At 46.6% G+C, this 18994-nt stretch overlaps 1 protein-coding gene across 1 annotated transcript in view; it reads left to right on the plus strand.

Moving 5' to 3' along the window:
- The window catches only part of hunk (hormonally up-regulated Neu-associated kinase), a gene marked incomplete at both ends in the record, with an annotated part of 12542 nt that extends 2882 nt beyond the window's left edge, over positions 1-9660 (plus strand). The window contains 8 exons of the mRNA XM_080549978.1: positions 1565-1857; positions 2457-2512; positions 2943-3078; positions 3301-3428; positions 6414-6540; positions 6705-6873; positions 7372-7531; positions 8912-9660. Coding sequence (XP_080406104.1) covers positions 1565-1857; positions 2457-2512; positions 2943-3078; positions 3301-3428; positions 6414-6540; positions 6705-6873; positions 7372-7531; positions 8912-9660 — 1818 coding nt within the window. The remainder of the gene's footprint in view (positions 1-1564; positions 1858-2456; positions 2513-2942; positions 3079-3300; positions 3429-6413; positions 6541-6704; positions 6874-7371; positions 7532-8911) is intronic.
- Between the last annotated feature and the right edge of the window lie 9334 nt (positions 9661-18994).

Consider the following 18994-nt stretch of genomic DNA (forward strand, 5'->3'; position numbering starts at 1 on the left):
GTGTGCGTGCGCGTGTGTTATTATTTGTGGTAGTATGGGAAAGAGTGTGGGTGTGAGAGAGAGAGGACGGGGCGGGGTGTGTGTTTAATTGTATGAATGGGGGGTTAGCTAGCTAGATTAGACGTGTGACTAACGCGAAGTGTCTGTGAGCGTCTTGGCCGATTAAGAGGAGAAACGGAGACAGACAGACGAATCTGGGACAGAGACGAGGGTGTCCTCCCGTCCGTCCATCTGCTGGATAATCTCCTCTTCTGTTTGATTGCCTTGAGAGATCCTAATTTAGCTTGCCTGGGTCCTTTTTGCGTACGCTTGTCTCCGCTCCTCAGCGTGTGTGTGTGTGTGTGTGTGTGTTTGTTCAGCATTAGGGGTTTGCAGCAGCTATGTGGCAAATGGGGGACATCAACAGGCCAGTTGGCCTCTCTTCCTCCGAAGTGAGAGAGAGAAACGTTTGCTTTTCACTCAATTTATGACGGTCCAGTAACCCCCCCCCCCACACACACACACACACACCCTTCCCCCATGCAAGACCTAGGGCCCCTGTGTTACAGTGCCGTGTGTTGCTCCTCATAGGCAGCAGCTGTGGTAGGAGACGCCAGTACAGGCTCTTGTACAGCAGGAGTGGAGACAACCTACCCTCTCACCTGTTACTCCAGACAGGACTGGTGCTCTCTCTCTCTGTCTCTCTCTCTCTCTCTGTCTCTGTCTCTCTCTCTCTCTCTCTCTCTCTCTCTCTCTCTCTCTCTCTCTCATGCTTTCCCTCAAAGCCACAGCAGTGTTCTATTCTCCATGGCTATAGATGTTAAGAATATCACGTCTCACAGAGTTCAGAAGTCAAGCTGTCCTGTCTAGACGTGGCATATTTCTCTCGCCATTTCTCCTTCCATCTATACCTCCATCCCTCTCCCCTTCTCTATCCCTCCTGTCCTCACTCAATCCAATTTCAATTTAAAGGGCTTTATTGGCATGGGAAACATACATTTACATTGCCAAAGCAAGTGGGAAGATAAAAAACAAACAAAAAGAATGTAATGTGCGACTAGAATGAATTAATTATTAAACAGAGCTGTATAGTATACAAGTAAATAAACTATCACTTAAAATAAAAATAGAAAAGTGTGGACATTGCAGTTTAACAATATGAATACAAATAAATTAGAACTGTGTAAACATTATGTACAGAGATCCACATGGTGTAATTAGTGCCGAACAGATACAATTGACAGTCTTTATGGTGGTTGTGTTCCATTGGACGTCCTTTTACTGTCACAACAGCTCATAAATCTTGCTGCTGTGTTTGTACATTGGTGTAGTAGGCCTACCTCACCCAGCTAGTTAAAAAGTGCAGCCCTGTTTCCACTTCATTTTGTGTGCAGCGGGTGCACAGTCTGTCTTGTCTTGGGAGCCAGGTCTGCCTGTGGCGGCTTCTCTCCATGGTGAGGCTGTGTTCGCTGTGTATGTACATAGTCAAGGATTTCCTTAGTTTTGAATCATTGAATCACATTACTCTCCTCTCTTCTCTCCCTCCATCCCTGCCCCCCCCCCCCCCCCCTTCCCCCCCTCCCAGGTGGCAGTGAAGGTGATAGACAAACGTAAAGCCAAGAAGGACTCCTACGTGACCAAGAACCTGCGGAGGGAGGGCCACATCCAGCAGATGATCCGCCACCCCAACATCACCCAGCTGCTGGACATCCTGGAGACGGAGAACAGCTACTACCTGGTGATGGAGCTGTGTCCCGGGGGGAACCTCATGAACCGCATCTACGACAAGAAACGCCTGGACGAGAGAGAGACCCAGAAGTACGTCCGCCAGCTGGTGATGGCGGTGGAGCATCTGCACAGGGCGGGAGTGGTGCACAGGTGAGGAGAACGCACCATACACACACAGAGACACACAGACACACACACACACACACAGGTAGTCTTCAATCGTCGATCGTCATCAATTCGTTTGGATCCAGCAAGGATCAGCGTATATGCCATCTGCACCCAAAGGGTTAATCAAGCTTAACCAAGGTCTGGTTGGAGGTTCAAACTGACTTCAGCAGAATCTCGATCGTGATCCTCTTTACCACGGTGTGGTTTAGCCCTCTATTATATCTCTACACACGAACGTAAATCTGTCAGTAAGAGCATTTACTCAATGACCGCAGTGGAATGTCGTTGCATCAGAGAACTGTTCGAGAGTAGTACAAACTGTAAAGTATCTTTCTATGAGACACGATTTGACTAATGGAGCAGAAAGATTTGTCATAGTCATTGTTGTTCAGCTTGTGAACTAGTTACATGGGAACAGAAGGTAGAGAGATGGCTTATGTAGATACTATATATAACAGCATTACTGGGGGGACATTTGAGACACACAATAACCCCTGAAATCAGCTAGCATGACCCACATTATCTGTGTGTGTGTGTGTGTGTGTGTCTCATTGACATATCCTTGTGTCTTTGTCTCACAGGGATCTGAAGATTGAAAACCTTCTATTGGATGAACAGGACAACATAAAGCTTATAGGTAACTAAATTGTGTGTGTGTGTGTGTGTGTGTGTGTGTGTGTGTGTGTATGCGTTTGTCACCTTCATTCTAACAGAAGGAGATAAACTTTAGCAAACAGAAGATGTTGTTCCACATGTGGTGAGGGGTAGCGGAGCAATAAGTACCCAGTTAAAACTTAATGAGCTCTCACCTAAGTGTGAGTCTGCCATTGTGTGTGTGTGTGTGTGTGTGTGTGTGTGTGTGTCACTGTGAAGAGGGGACACTTTTATGATGGTTAGTGTGACAGGCAGGCTGTGTGTTCAAAAGGAGGGCCATAAACACTCACTCACTCACACTCACACACACACACACACACACACACACACACACACACACACACACACACACACACACACACACACACACTGCCTCTCACTCACCAGCCTCTCCCCTCCTCTCCCTCTTGCAGACTTTGGCCTGAGTAACTGTGCAGGTATCCTGGGTTATTCTGACCCCTTCAGTACCCAGTGTGGCAGCCCTGCCTACGCCGCTCCAGAACTGCTCTCCAGGAAGAAGTACGGGCCCAAGGTGGACGTCTGGTCCATGTAAGTCTACACACACGCATACAGTACCTCATACAGTACCTCATACAGTACCTCCTTCCATCTGAGCTGTTTTGTAAAAATATTTATATATATATTTCAAAAATATATGCGAAAATAACAATGATAATCATCATGATTATGATCATAATAACGATAATGCATTTTGGTCTGATCTAAGTGTGTGTGTGTGTGTGTGTGTGTGTGTGTGTGTGTGATCCACAGAGGGGTGAACATGTACGCCATGCTGACCGGTACCCTGCCCTTCACCGTGGAGCCTTTCAGCCTCCGAGCTCTGCACCAGAAGATGGTGGACAAGGAGATGAACCCTCTACCTCCCTCTCTCTCTACAGGTACACACACACACACACACGCACACGCACATACTCTCTGCATACTGTACGTATGTGAACACAGAACGCAGATCTTCTCAGGGACTTAGTGTGCTGCCACACTGTTGCACAACCTCGCCTGAACAGAGTCCACCTTTAAGTCCTCGCCTCCCAGGGTGGATTTAGATGGGTGTGTGTGTGAGGACTGTGTGTATGTAGGCCTGTGTCTAGGTGTGTGTGTGTGTGTAAGGACTGTGTGTATGTAGGCCTGTGTGTAGGTGTGTGCAGGTACTGTACGGACCTGTGGGAAAGGAATGGATCCCAGATCAGAGCTGATGGCCTCTATAGATAGGCAACGGTTAACACAAGACCAGGAGGACACACCCACAGCCACACACACACACACAAACAGACAGACACACATGCAAACAGACACACGCGCACGCACACACGCACGCACACACACACAGACGCACACAGACGCACGCATGCATACAGACAGACAGACAGACAGACAGACAGACAGGCAGACAGGCAGACAGACAGACACTCACACTCACACTCACACTCACACTCACACTCACACTCACACTCACACTCACACACACACTCACACACACACACACACACACACACACACACACACACACACACACTCACACACACACACCACTGTTGTTAATCGGGAGAGGTCAGCTGTCCTGGCTAGCCTCTACCTCTTTAATTGGCTTGAATGGGCAGCACACTCCACCATAATGTTTCACGTGAAGGCAGCCCTTGTGCGGCGTCTTATTTTAGTCTCATGTTCCCCTCCTCGCCCGTCCGTCCGCCTGCAAACAGTCCTAATCTCGGTGCCCCATTCCATAAATATGTCCGAATATTTTCCATGGCCAGCTGGAATCAGATTGAGGAGCTGTCGCCTGGTTTTATGAAAGTTGCTGTTGTTGTTATGGATCAGTCAGAGTAGTGTCTCTTCACTGGTTAGGCCTATAATTAAGTAAACTGGCCTACCAGGACGCCTCCTTTGACGTCTTAGGTCGTGATGACTCAAGCCTAACCTTCTTCTTTTGGCATTCATACGAATCAGATCGTTGGCATGTCTCAACAGTCACCCTGTGCCACCGTCACGTGACATTTGTTTTCTCAATTTTTTGAAGGTTACAAAAGGTGAGGGCCCCAAGTGAAATGTGTTAACCGCAGGATGAAACATGTTAGACCGTGCCAGTAACCTCAAGCATCTCAGGAGCGCTAAAACGACTCCGGTCGCTTTTGTTTAACGTTCATGAAGAACCGGCTTTTTGGCTCGCTTCGCCTGTTTACTCAAAAACGCAGGAGAAGGTTGGAAGTTAATCGTTTTAATTTGTCTCGAAAAGATAATAACATGAACGCCTTTGTGTCACCTCCTTCCTTGTGACGTTTTCGAATGTCACCTCAATGGAAACCTCACGTTTGACGAAATACTCCCTGGAATTCCACCGAACCTGCTAGCGACTCTCTCAGAGAGTTGCTAAGTGTCTGACTAATAGGTCACTAATAGGTCACTAATAGGTCATCAAGTATCGGATTAATTCATTGTCAACACAAACGATAGCGTGCTATTCTAATTCTTAACACCCCGATGCCTGCGTATGTCGTAAAAAACCATTGCGAAAGCCTTCACCCCCAGGACGTCGGCCCTGTGCTGATAGACAGTAAAAGCAAGTAGAACCTGTCAATCAAAGCTCGTTTGCATATAACAACGAACTGGCTCGAGGCAGTATGATCAGTCTCCTGTCCTCCCCTTTGTGACCTTCAGCCAAAACCAGCTGCCTCATTTATAAACGTTGCGTATGCACAAAAGAAGTGCCGTACCGTATGCCACTTTTAAGCAAAGGGATTTATATTGTGATGTTTGGGATTTTATAAAAAAAACTCATTTGGTGGGAGAATGTTGCGGCCCTCCACGGACACTCTGACTCACGGACACTCTACCTCTCACGTATATGAAGAGTTCCCTGGAGTGCACATGAAAAAAAACATGATTTAGGATAATAAATACAATATCTGTTTTTGCAAAACAACCCCTCAAATAGCCTATGTTTAGAGTTTATTGTGATTTATAAAAGCCTATCTTCAGAGTTTATTGTGATTTATAAAAGCCTATGTTTAGAGTTTATTGTGATTTATAAATCAGAATATTTTCGTGCGTAAACGTTCTGTCTTTCGTACGTACTCAAACCTTTTCACATCAATCCGACCTCCGTTTTATAAACCAGGCCCCTGGTCCTGTCAGGCCGCAGTGACAACGACGGCGCGTTTATCTAGGCGCGGAATTCGGAAAATGTTCCCGTCAGCGAGTGTATGGTGTCTCTCTCCGTGATGCACAGCGGGGATGGGCACAGGCCAATTATGTAAGGCCGTATTTATCCAGAACATGGCACTGAGCTGCCTTGTCATCCCTTACGTAAAACAAGGGGAGGAGAGGAGGAGAGAGGGACGGAATGACGTGGAGGTGGTGGGTCAACCGGCTCCTGGCGCTGGACGTCCAGAGTCCAGACAGGAGGAAACAGACCGGCATTATCCCCCCTCACTTCCTGAGTCTGGGAGAGAGGGAGTCAGGGAGAGAGAGAGAGAGAGAGAGAGAGAGAGAGAGAGAGAGAGAGAGAGAGAGAGAGAGAGGTCGTTCAGCACGGGGCCCCTGAGCCGTTGGTTAACTAAGAGAGTGGTGTTGTTCCCCTGCATGGCCCTGGAGTTAAGGCACTGAGAGGGCAGTCTGTTCTCCAGGACTGAGCCCCTAGTGTCTGTGGAAGGAATCAGCTGAGCGGTCAGTTCTAACTAATATTGGAAACTATGAAACTATGAGTATTTCTGACTCACTCTCGATCTGTCCAGAGCCGTTCCAACCAAGTCACAAGTGTGTTACTGGGCCCATGTGCTCCCTGTTATTATTAAAACAGGAGTGTTTTTATTCACACACACACACACTCATCCACCCCCCCCCCTCTCTCTCTCTCTCTCCATCCACAGCTGCCATCTGCCTGCTGAAGAAGCTCCTAGAACCAGACCCCGCCAAGAGGCCCAACATCCACCAGGTGATGGCGGACTCCTGGCTACAGCTGGCCAACAAAAACACCGGCGCGCCCTACCTCAACAGGTGAGAACCGCAGGGCGAGACACACACACACACCGCACACACGCACACACACACACACACACACACACACACACACACACACACACACACACTCACACACACACACACACACACACACACACAGGGGTTTGGCTCTAACGCTCTCTCTCTCTCTCCCTCTGTAGGATCCACATAGAGGAGATCAACCACATGGTGCTGCTCCATATGACAGAGAGGATGGGCTACAAGCACAGCGAGGTGCTGAGCGCCGTCCTCACCAACCGGGCCTGCCACACCCTGGCCGTGTACTTCCTCCTCAACAACAAGATGAAGAGGCTCTCCAAGGAGTACCGGGTAAGGAAGAGACCATCTAACACACACAGGCTTAACCACTCACAACACCAGGGACCGCAGGGTGAGCTGCTAGACATTCAGATTAGAAATATGATATATATTTATATTTGAATTAATATCTGATTCTGAATGAGGACATCGCAAAGGGCTGCTAATTACATTTTTTTGTTTTTTTAATAATACATTTTTATTATTAATAATAATAATAATAATAATGTCGCTGACAAACATAGCAAAAAGACTCTTTGAGGATAAGCGAAACACGAGAGGGAAAGTAGCTTGTTTTGATTTCGGTACATTTCAAAAGAGAATTCTGAGAATAACATTTCTACAAATGGACTAGAGAGAACAGGCAAGTTCTGGCCCCAACATCACCTAAGAGTGAAAGTCCGTTCAACATCTCACGTCTGACGAGTGTGCTTCTGTAATGACGTGTGATGTGGATAACGGATAAAAAAAGGATCTGTTGTGACATGGTTTGCTTTCTCTCTCTGCTAGGAGAAGCAGTACCAGGAGAAGGAGAAGAAGACAGAGAAGAACGAGTACTTCCAGACCCAGTGGAGGAAGCACATTGACAAGGTCACCATCCCTCCCAAACAGACCCCCGTCTACCTGGCCGTCAGCAAAGGCGCCAGCAAAGAGAAGAAACACAGGACAGGTGAGACACACACACACACACACACATACACACACAGAGACAGACACACACACAGACACACACATACAAACAGACACAGAGACACAGACACAGACACAGACACAGACACAGACACAGACACACAGACACAGACATTCAGACACAGACAGACACACACACACAGACACACACACAGACACACAGACACTCAGACACACAGACAGACACCCACACCCACACCCACAGCGTAATATAGGACGGAGTGTTCCTCTAGATGTACTCGTAGCACGCGTGTGCGATGTGCCCTCCTATCATCATACAGGTGGGAGATGTCTCTTAGTCATTGCATAATGTGCTAAATAAATAACATATGTAGAACAAACTGCTGCCAGCAGACATCAGCCCACGGCACCAGGAGGAGCAGCTCGTGGGCAGGATGTTGAACTGCAGGGCAGCAGGGAACAGTGTGACCCTGCGCAGGCTCTTCCACTCTTTCACTAAACGAATTCGTCTCATGTCAACAGGTTCCTCTCTCTCTTCTCTTTTCTCTCTCTCTCTCTCTCTCCGTCTCTCTCTCTCTCTCTCTCGCTCTCTCTCTCTCTCTGTGTCTCTCTCTCTCTCTCTCTCTCTCTGTGTCTCTCTCTGTGTGTCTATCTCTCTCTCTCTCATACGTTCGTTTAAACAAGTCACACCACCTAGGCTCCTGGGCATTGACCCAAATGACTTAGGCCCAAAAAAGTGGTTGTCCTTATCTGTCTCTCTCTCTCTCTCTCTCTCTGTGGGTAGCAGTCACGCCACCCACGTTAACTAGACTTTGCCTCAAGGAAAGACTCCTCACATATAATTTGTGTATTTGCGGAACAAAGGACAGACTGTTTGCTGCCACGCACAAGCCCCTCTGATTCCTCCAGAAAGATTTCCCAACAGAAATCGATGTATTTTGGATAAGGAGTGGGTTGAAGTTTCCTCCCCAAAGTTTGTGTTTCATAATATGCCTTTGTGTTTGGGGCCACTAGTGCCTAAAATAGGGCTGACTCTGGGAGGGAGAGACCGTCACAACGGCGGAAAGAGAGATACATTTACAATCCCAGTCCCGGTCAACACTAACAAGACTCGAATTGTTCTCAATGGGAGATTTGGGGATATGAGGTTGAGCTAACTATTGTCCTGTGCTGAATGGACACCACTGGACTGGGGAGTTGGCAACATTTAGCATTGTGTGTTGGGGTGAGAATGACAACTATATTCTGTCGCTTTATCAGATGTCAGATTGACTGATCGATGCTATTTTTGGGGTATCGGAAAGACAAAATGGGGCAGGGATATGAGTGGTGTACACGGTATATCTGATATATCTGTATATCTGTTAAACCTTTCTTTCTCTCTCTTTCTCTCTCTCAGGTCTTCTCCGCGCCGTGACCGGCGGTCATCGTAACTCTCCCCTGGCTCCCTCAGGCACTGTCGCCTCGTCCTCGATGGAATACCTCGAAATCCACCCCCTCTTCCCGCGCACGCCTCAGCCCATCCGCCGCCTGGGATCCACCCTGCAACCGGCCAACAGCAGCCCGGACCACGTCCCCGCCCCCCCGGCCCCGTCACCCATCGGGATGCACTCCTACGACTCCCTCGCCAAAGCCGAGCACGTGGACGACATCACCCCGGCCACGCCCTGGTACAAGCTGACCAACGGGACCTTCTCCCCGCCCCGCCACACCTCCGCCTTCCACCCGGACTCCTCCTACCTGAAGAAGGCCACCATCCCCAGCCCCCCGGTCCTCATCGTCAACCCCCAGCCCAAGAAGAGCGCCTCCAACTCGGACTGGTGCGGTTCCGACCACAGCGGCAGCCCGCCCAGCTCCATAGGCAGCCCCCCCGGCGGCTCTGCTTTCAGCCCCCCGAAATCGGCCTTCAGCCCCCTCAACCCCGTGTCGGCCTTCAGTCCTCCCTCCAGCGGGGGCAGCAGCGATCCGGACAGCCCTCAGCATCGCAGTAAGTTCCCCTCCATGGGGATCGGACAGATCCTGAAGAAAAGGATCTTACCGCCGTTTAGCTTCAGGGCGGAGCAGGCGGTGGAGGAGGTGGTGTCACCGCCGCCCTACCACATGCAGACGATGCACTGCGCTTCGGGTGCGCTCAAGACCCTCTGCTGAGGCATGCTGGGTAAAAAAAAAAGACTATTTGAAATCCCACTCGACTTCCTGTTTCGGGTGGAGTGGTCTTCCTGAGCTGCCTTTTGAACTTTGAACTTTGAACTCTCCCCTCCGGTGAGGCAATCACCACGACAACACGCTAACTCACTTAAGTCACCGTCGCAAATATAGTTACGATTGGAGAAAAAAAACAACGACATGGGGATTGAAAGGAGGTTCGAATGACGATCAATTGTGACACTCTTCCACGTGCCAAGGGAGATGTGTTGAGGGTTGAGTGACAGTGAGAAGATTAGATTTTAAGTGGATTGTTAGGGAGTCAACGCCCCAGATACAGTATGGACAATACATTCACGGAACACGTTGTTATGTGGGCTTTAGAAGAACACACACTCGATACTCGACACACTTCCTTAGAACACTGTATTATAGACCAGGGTTATCCCCTGTCATGTAATGTTGCTGTCATTCTGATAATGACCTGATTCCCACCAAGCCAAGAGAACAGATCAGAAGACACGGCTGTTTTATGGAACTCTTTGGAACTGTTTGTCCGTGGTCCCACTTCCAGACAGCTGGCACCTGAATGCTGTTTTAAAAGGTTCTCTTAATGCACTAATCGTAAACCAAACCTCTGAAAACAGGGTGTGTTACTGTATTATCGTACTCTGTCACAGACTTTTAATGTAGTTTTTTTTTTTTTTTGTGCCACATTGCAGTCAAGCAATACTGTACCAACACTTGCCTCTCTCAGTCTTGAACTCTGGTGTAAAGAAAAACATTCAGAGTTTCTGGATCACAGTTTGAATGTTTAGCAATAGTTCCATCACAATCTCAGCAACGGATCCACCGTAGAATGAAAACGAGTTGTAGTTCTCGGGATTCCACAGAACCATTCACACTGCTGATTATAAGCAATAGTTTAACGCATAATCAGTCTCATACTACTCATACCGCTCACAGTTCCAACTTCTCTATAGCTCAAGGTTACATCTACAGTATTTGCTGATAACAGCCAGGCTGTATAAACCTGTTCATACAGAAGTGTGACTTAAGATGCCCTCGACATAATTGGCTGTTATTAAGGGAGGCATACCTGTTCACCCAGTTATGAAAACAAATGTCAAAGCCTTAAATCTTATCAACCCTGCCCTAGGCTGAAACAGCGGAGAAGGATGGAACTACTAGTATCACGGCACATCCAGTCAAATGATTAATTTCATATCGTCTTAAAGTAATACTGTAGTTTGTGCAATAGTACCGAAAGTGTATTCCGCAATGGCGAATATTGCCAAGAAGATGCTTTTTTTAAACAAATGAATCGACGGTTTTTGTGGCGTGACATTGTACTTGTAAATACCAAATGATTTTAATGTACTTATTCTTATGTCTTGTGTCTCTCGATCAACGATTCAAAGTCTGTATTCATTTTAGACTAACATTTTCACACCATGGTTGTTTCACCAAACTGTATTTGACTATTCAGGACGCTTCCACGCGTACACAAGGCTGTTGAACTGTTGAAATATCATGTCTTTCTGTCAAAAGGAAATCTTGCATGCAAAAACTTTTGGATTTAATGTTGAACTTTGAAATATGTCTTTGTAATGTTTTGTTGAAATCAAGATTGATGTGGCCTGGGAGGGTTTTTTGTAAGATTTTGTAACAGAGGCCTTCACTTGTCTGTCAAGAGATTTCTATGCTGTATAAAATATTTTAAATATTTATACTAAATCCATTATGTGTCTGGTCCCTGCTGTCTGGTGCATTCCTAAAGATCTGGGCAAGGCATGTGTGTGTTGTGTCTTGACTAGGCATGTGTGTCTCTCTGTCTGTGTGTGTGTGTGTGTGTGTGTGTGTGTGTGTGTGTGTGTGTGTGTGTGTGTGTGTGTGTGTGTGTGTGTGTGTGTGTGTGTGTGTGTGTGAGTAAGAGAAAAATCTGTAATCTGTAAAGATTTAAGCTAAACAGATTTTTTATATTTCATTATTATTATGATGTATTATTATTATACAGTATATACACCATAAATCTGTGAAATATAAAAAACCTGTTTAGCCTAAATCTTTCCAGAATGTAAACTATGCAGGCTGACTATGAAGGGTCCTGGTCAGGCGTTAATGACCTCGCCCCACTGTGGCTGCTCCACTCATATGCCGTATCCATTTCCCAAGAGACACCTGTGGTGGTCATGAAACCCTTACAACAGCTGAATGACCCTTTGGTACTGACACACACACACACACACACACACACACACATAATCCACTCAGCTGTGGCTCCCTGGTACCCATCATAAACCCCTCACACTGCTCTCCAACGAGACAAAGAAGGAGGGTCCCAAAAGCTTTGACGCACACACACACACACACACATAGGGCTCCTTGGTTAAGTCTGTGTGGCTAAGCCCATAAAAGCTGTGGGACAAGAGTGGTGCATTATAGCCGACACCCTTTGTTTACCAGAGAGGAGGACAGTTAGCCACAATCATCTGTTGAGAAAAACAGGCAGTGACAAAGACCCCAATGGCTTAGGCATGGCCCGGAGAGAAAGGGTGACACACACCAGAGGAGACACAGGGGGTTAACACAGTCTCCACACCGCCTCAAATCATACCTGTGAAACATCTAGGCTCCCCTATGTTTCAAATCAAATCAAATCAAATCAAATCAAATCAAATCAAATCTTATTTGTATAGCGCATTTCTTACAAGACGCAACTCAGTGCGCTTCACATACTGACAGAGCCGCAAGCAGGCAAAAGTAAAAACCTGTACACTGTGTAGCCAGGAGAATTCCCTTGCAGCCCTCTACTCATAGAGCGACTACTAACCAGTTTGCCTACCAGCACCCAGCGGTGGACCCCCCCCCGGGGAGCCCCCACCGCCCCACACACCCAGTTTCTACATACTGTTTTAGCTGTTATCTATGTAGCATCTCTATTTGACAGGACTAGTCAGTCACTGTCAACCTCATAAACCCAACTGCCAAGTGAGCACGTTATTCATGTATAACAGACATACGGTGCAGTATATACAAGCCCAAAGATACAGCCTCTACTACTACAGCTACCAGCACTGCCTCCCTACCCGACGAGATCAACCGCTTCTATGCTCTTGTCGACTGGAACGACGAGGAACCAACCGTCAAAGCTGAACTCCCTCAAGACAACCAGACCCTCACGCTCTCCACCACTGAATGGTAAGGTGAACGCACGCAAGCAAGGCTGCTGGCCCTAATGGCATCCCTGGCCGTGTGCTCATGGGGGTGCACTGGGCAGCTGGCCGAGGTCTTCACTGACATCTTTATGTCATGTTTTATGTTACGTTATGTTTTCCGAGTGGGGCAGTCCCACTCATATTTTAAATTGTATTGGACAGGCAAAGTGAAGACAGACAGGGAAGTAAGGAGAAGAAGGGAGAGAGGGCATGTCAGCAGGGCACGGGCCGGATTCAAACCCATGCCGACATGGGCACATATTATGTGTACACTGTAGCCCGCGGTGCTAGACCACTGGACCACCTCAGGCCACTTCGCTGACATTTCTAACCTGTCACTGGCCCAGGCAGTTGTCCCCAAGTGCCTCAAGTCAACAACCATTGTGCCGATGCATGCCGAAACATTCTGCTGCAGCGGAACTGAACGACTTCCGCCCCATTGCGCTCACCCCCATCACCAGGAAGTGCTTCGAGAGGTCGGTCCTGGCTCATCTTAAAGACCACCTACCCCCCCCACACACTGGATCCCCACAAGTTTGCCTACCGCCTGAACAGGTCAATGGAGGATACCATCTCCACAGCACTAACACTTCCACCCTGACCCACCTGGAAAACAACAACACCTACGCAAGGATGCTGTTCATTGACTTCAGCTCAGCATTGAACACCGTCATCCCCTCCAAGCTGGTCACCAAACTCATTAGCCTTGGCATCAGCACCTCCCTCTGCAACTGGACCCGGGACTTCCTGACAAACAGACCTCCAGGATGTTAGCCACAGCAACAGCCACACTCGTTTAGCATTTAGCAGACGCTTTTAATCCACAGGGACATTCTCCCGGGAGTAACTTAGGCCTAAGTGCCTAGGGCACACTAGTGGTGGTGTTCCAGGTGGGATTCAAACTCATGACCTTCCAATCACTGGTCCAAGTCACTATTCCCTAGAGTCTAGGGCCTAGACCACCACTGCAATGGGTGGTGGAAAACCTGCCCAGGCAGTACATCACCGGTGGGCAACTCCCTGCCATCAAGGTCCTCCAGTGCAGGCGGTGTCTGCGGAGGGTGCAGAGCGTCAGTAGAGACACCTCCTCTCACCCCAGCCATGGACTGTTTGCCCTCCTCCCATTCGCGAGGTGGTACAGGAGTCTCCGTTCCCACACCAGCAGGCTCATGAACAGCTTCTTCCCTGCAGCTGTCACTCTGCTGAACTCAGAATCCCTGCGATAGCCAGCGCCCCCCTCCCCACACACACACACACACACACACACACACACACACACACACACACACACACACACACACACACACACACACACACACACACACACACACAAACACAAACACACACACATGAGGAACATTGACTCCCAGTATCAGTGTACCCTCCCCCCATATCTCTACTGGCTGCACACTCAGGACTTCAGTTTAGCTTTTGCTCTACTGCTTGCACATACTGTATTTATATATATATATATTGGTCTCTAATTATACATCTTACATACCTCATGACCCCTTTGTTCTGTAGATATGATACTGTACATAGACGTGGATGAATTTGTTGGTACTCTTCGACAGAAAAAAGAAGCCACAATTTTCTCCGAAATAACTTGAAACTCACAAACGTAATTGGCAGCCATCATTGTTTATTCCATATTTAATAGAAACCAGACGTTGCGTTTGATTTTTTATCCAACAGAATATTCTTTTAAATAATAAAACAAATGAAAATGGCATGGAAAAAAATTTATGTGATCCATAACCTCATATTTTGTTCCATAACCTTTAGAGGCAATCACTGCAATCAAGCGATTTCTGTAGCTCTCAATGAGACTTCTGCACCTGTCAACAGGTAGTTTGGCCCACTCTTCCTGAGCAAACTGCTCCAGCTCTCTCAGGTTTGAAGGGCTTTCTCCAGTCTGCATGTTTCATCTCTTTCCATAGATTCATATTAGGGCTCATAGAAGACTACTTCAGAATAGTCCAATGTTGGACCTTAAACTTCTTTAAAATATTTGCAACTGTAGTCACAGGAACATCAAGCTGCTTGGAGATGGTCTTATAACCTTTACCTTTAACATGCTTGTCTATCATTTTCTTTCGGATCTCCTCAGACAGCTCTCTCCTTTGCTTTCTCTGGTCCACGTTCAGAGTGATGCACACGATGATTCATACCAGACAGCAGAGTGACTACTTTTCTCCAAATCAAATCAAATCAAATCAAGTTTGATTTGTATAGCGCATTTCTCACAAGATATGATTCAATGCGCTTCTCACATGATGACAGAACACGCAAGCAGGCAAGGGTAAAAAGGGTTCTCCATTTAAATAGGGTGAATGACTGATTATAAGATTGAAGATATGTGTGATGCCAATTAAAGAAAACTGATAGTTTGAACTGTCACTATAAGCCAATGATTTATAATCTTCTCTAAGGGGTTACCAACAAATCGGTCCAGGCCATTTTAGAATATAATTTATCTCTTTTCACAGTTTCTTTGCTTTGCGTTGCGTTATGACATACGAAAGGCATGCAGGTATACATGAGAAAATTGCTTTTAATTTCATCACTTTTCTGGAGGAATGAAGCATTGTTTCAATGAGCTGTAAGGGTACCAACAAATGTATCCACGTCTGTATATACATATCATTCATAACTGTACATCATATTGATATTCATCTAATGTATATTCACTTCTTATATTCATTTATTTATACTGTAATACCTCATACTGTAATACCTTGCACTGTCTACATGATCGTGTCTTCTGCACTATGCTATTTGCAATGCATCTGGTTAGACGCCAAACTACTTTGTGTCTCAGCACTGTCGTGAGCTTAGAATGAGAAGGTTCTATCTCCGTCTAGGGTAGTTCAGAGATATTGAGCGTCAAAGTTTTTACATTCCATTATTATGTTTTGTGAGATGGAACCTTTGCATTTTATTAATTACTAACAAAAACATTTCAACATTTTAAAAATAACACCACACAGGCATTAATAAACACCTAATGGATCAGATTATGTAAAAAAACTCACACAATGACAATATCAACTTCATTGTCATTGCAATAAATCTAAATCTAATCTAAATCTAATTTAATCTAATCACTATTCAGTCAATCAACTAACCAACCATGTCTCCCCTCCATCTTGTAGAGAAACCCACCAAGAGAGCATACATCTTGGGGAGAGGAACCAGACTTTCCCAGTCAACAACCAATAACCAGACAACTAAACCAGCAACAACAAGCAAACAAAGCTCTAAATGAGAGCATATTGGACGTCCAATCCTCTCCTCGTATTTAAAAGCTTAAATGGGTGAACTGGGTGTTGGAGGGAGATGCTATTGGATTTTCCTACCGTAGCAGGTTAACATAGTTAGTCGGTCATTAGTGTTAACGACAGTGGGCAGTACCCACTTACTGCAGAACAGGCCTCTCATCTCTGTCAATCTGTTCAGGCTTAGACCCAAGTGACATTAATCCTGTTTTCAGCCTCTCTCTCTCTCTGTCTCTCCCATACACGCACGCACACACACACACGCACACACACACACACACACACACACACACACACACACACACACACACACACAGACATGTTCCGCATGTGCACGGCAGGGAAGGGTGGCTGCAGCGTGGCTCTAACTCCCTTTGTGTCTGAGAAAAACAGACGATTACCGTATACCGTACACTACACTCACAGACGCTAGGGGGCTGACACACACACACACACACTCACACACCTGGGCCAATCATCAATCATACAGCGACAAAGACCAAGAGCACATGGAGACAGAGAGATAGATGAGAGAGAGAGAGAGCGAGGGGAGGGTGGCGAGACACTCTTACATCCAGCCACAAAGAGCAAAGAGGGACAGTAGTACCAGACATTTCTAACCATCTAGTAGGCTTTGAATAATCAAAAGGGATTTGGGTTATTTGGCCATCGGAAACCAGACGTGACTTAGCAGGGGTCTTATCGGTTGACCTCATCAATAGCTGACTGACCTACTAAGACACAATGACAAGGAGACACGGTACTGATCGCTTAGTAGACAATCACAGGGTATTTAGGACTTCCATTGTGACATAGCATCTGTAAAAGGACAGATGAATGGACAGATGACGGACAGTTAGCAGGAGTGAATGAAGGGCTCAGCTTTTGCCACCATCACATAGCTGACTTACTGCCCGGTCCCAGGGAGGCTGGCGGAAGCAGAAACCGGAGGACGGGCTCATTGTAACCCCTGGCATGCAACGAGGAATGTTCCACGTGTTAGATACCATTCATCATTCCATTCCATGCATTACAATGAGCACGCCTCTCCGACTTCTACATCCACCATACCAGCCTGCCAGCGCTCCAGTCCTAGAACACAAAGAAAGGGGCAGACTGATCGAAAGGGATTCGGGTTTACGGGTAACATATTTTTGTGACCTCGTCAGAAAGAACAGGACAGATGAGTTAGCGTGAGCCACTTAATGACTGACAACACAAAACCTAAGGTCACACAGCAGGCCTTTCTGATGAACTAGACATCTTAGTAGCCATGAGGGAGATTTAGCTTCACTTACAGTACATAGATAATATGTGTCTATATATAATATATTATATGAACTCTCTGCCCGCCCCCCCCTACTCTGCCGCCACTGACTCCGGACTAAGAACAATCTCACTTCATGCATACCTGTACTTTAGCCACTTTACTCTATTATACTGAGCCAATTACCACTATTGCACTATTGTCATTGTTCATATTGTATTCCACCCCTGTACATTGTACCGCACATTTCAAATCTTTTATCTAGTATTTTTGTATATATAGTTATTTTTTAATAATATCGTATTATATTGTTATTTATTGTTTGTTTGCTATGCACTGTGGATGAGAGGAAAATGCTATTTCAGCCCTCTGTATGTCTGTACATATATTGGATTGACAATAAAGCTGACTTTTTTTCATTGTATGTAAAGATGTACTTCAACACCCAGAGACTGTTTGCATGTGTGTGTGTTGGGAATAAGAGTTTATTAAGAATTGATGTTGCCCCGCGGTGGTGTAGCGGTCTACGCACTGGCCACTAGTGCATGCTGCCCACCGGGGCCGGGGTTCGTATCCCGGCTCGCCAGATCCAGATATGGCCGAGGCACACGGGAAGCGGCATATTGGGCGGCCGCTTCCGAGGGCGGTATAGGAGTATTTCTGGACAAGGATCCGTCGCGCAACACCGCCCCCTGGGTGCCGGAATAACGGTGCTGGGCTCGAGGAGCCAGTCAGCTAGTCTGCCTGGCGGCCTCTTCTGGGACTGCCGGCCACGGGGTCGTGCGGCGGATCCTATGCAATAGGCAGGGGATAATTGGATGCTAGGTTGGGTTCAATTGGCTACCAAATTGGGTGAAAAGGGGATAAAATCTGAAGAAAAAAAAAAATGAAAAAAATGAAAAAAAAGAATTGATGTTACAAATTGTGAGAAGCGACGATAAGAATTAGAGGTAGAGTAACAAAGCAAGGACAACAAGGACACTTCATTATGAAAACCACAAGGCTATTATACATTATAAGCAATGACAAGGTATTTTTCCGATACGTATAAACCACCTAACCGTGAAAGTTGCTGCCTTCGAAAATACCCAGACACAGAACCCAATTTCAGTGTCTCTTGACGCCCAGTGCCCAGACACAAAGGATTGATTGATTGTTCATTAACGAACCCACCATCTGATAAGACTGATTAAACACACAGCACAGTTATCATTGCAGATTAAAAAAAACATGTTCCGTGTTTTTTTTTTTTTTTCAATCATTACATTCAAACATGTTTCTATGTTTGTACACAGGTGGCACTCCCTCAGATATTTTCTCCCCTGAAAAACAAGAACAGAAAACCAATCAAAGAGCCGAGCTCGGCCAATGGCTGCTCGGCGTCTGTGGTAACTGTGGTGTCGGGCCGTGCCACGATTGGTCAGGTGTTTCGTACAGGAAAGGCTGTAATTGGCTGATTTGGAAACTATGCTTCATTGCCTCCATGGCAACATTGCTTCCCTATTGCTTCAGAAGGTGAAAGGAGGGGAGGCAACTTTCACTCAGACACCACCTCTGCATTATTCATCCTGCGA

This window comes from Nansenia antarctica (assembly GCF_963989245.1).
Source record: "Nansenia antarctica genome assembly, chromosome: 20".
NCBI lineage: Eukaryota > Metazoa > Chordata > Actinopteri > Argentiniformes > Microstomatidae > Nansenia > Nansenia antarctica.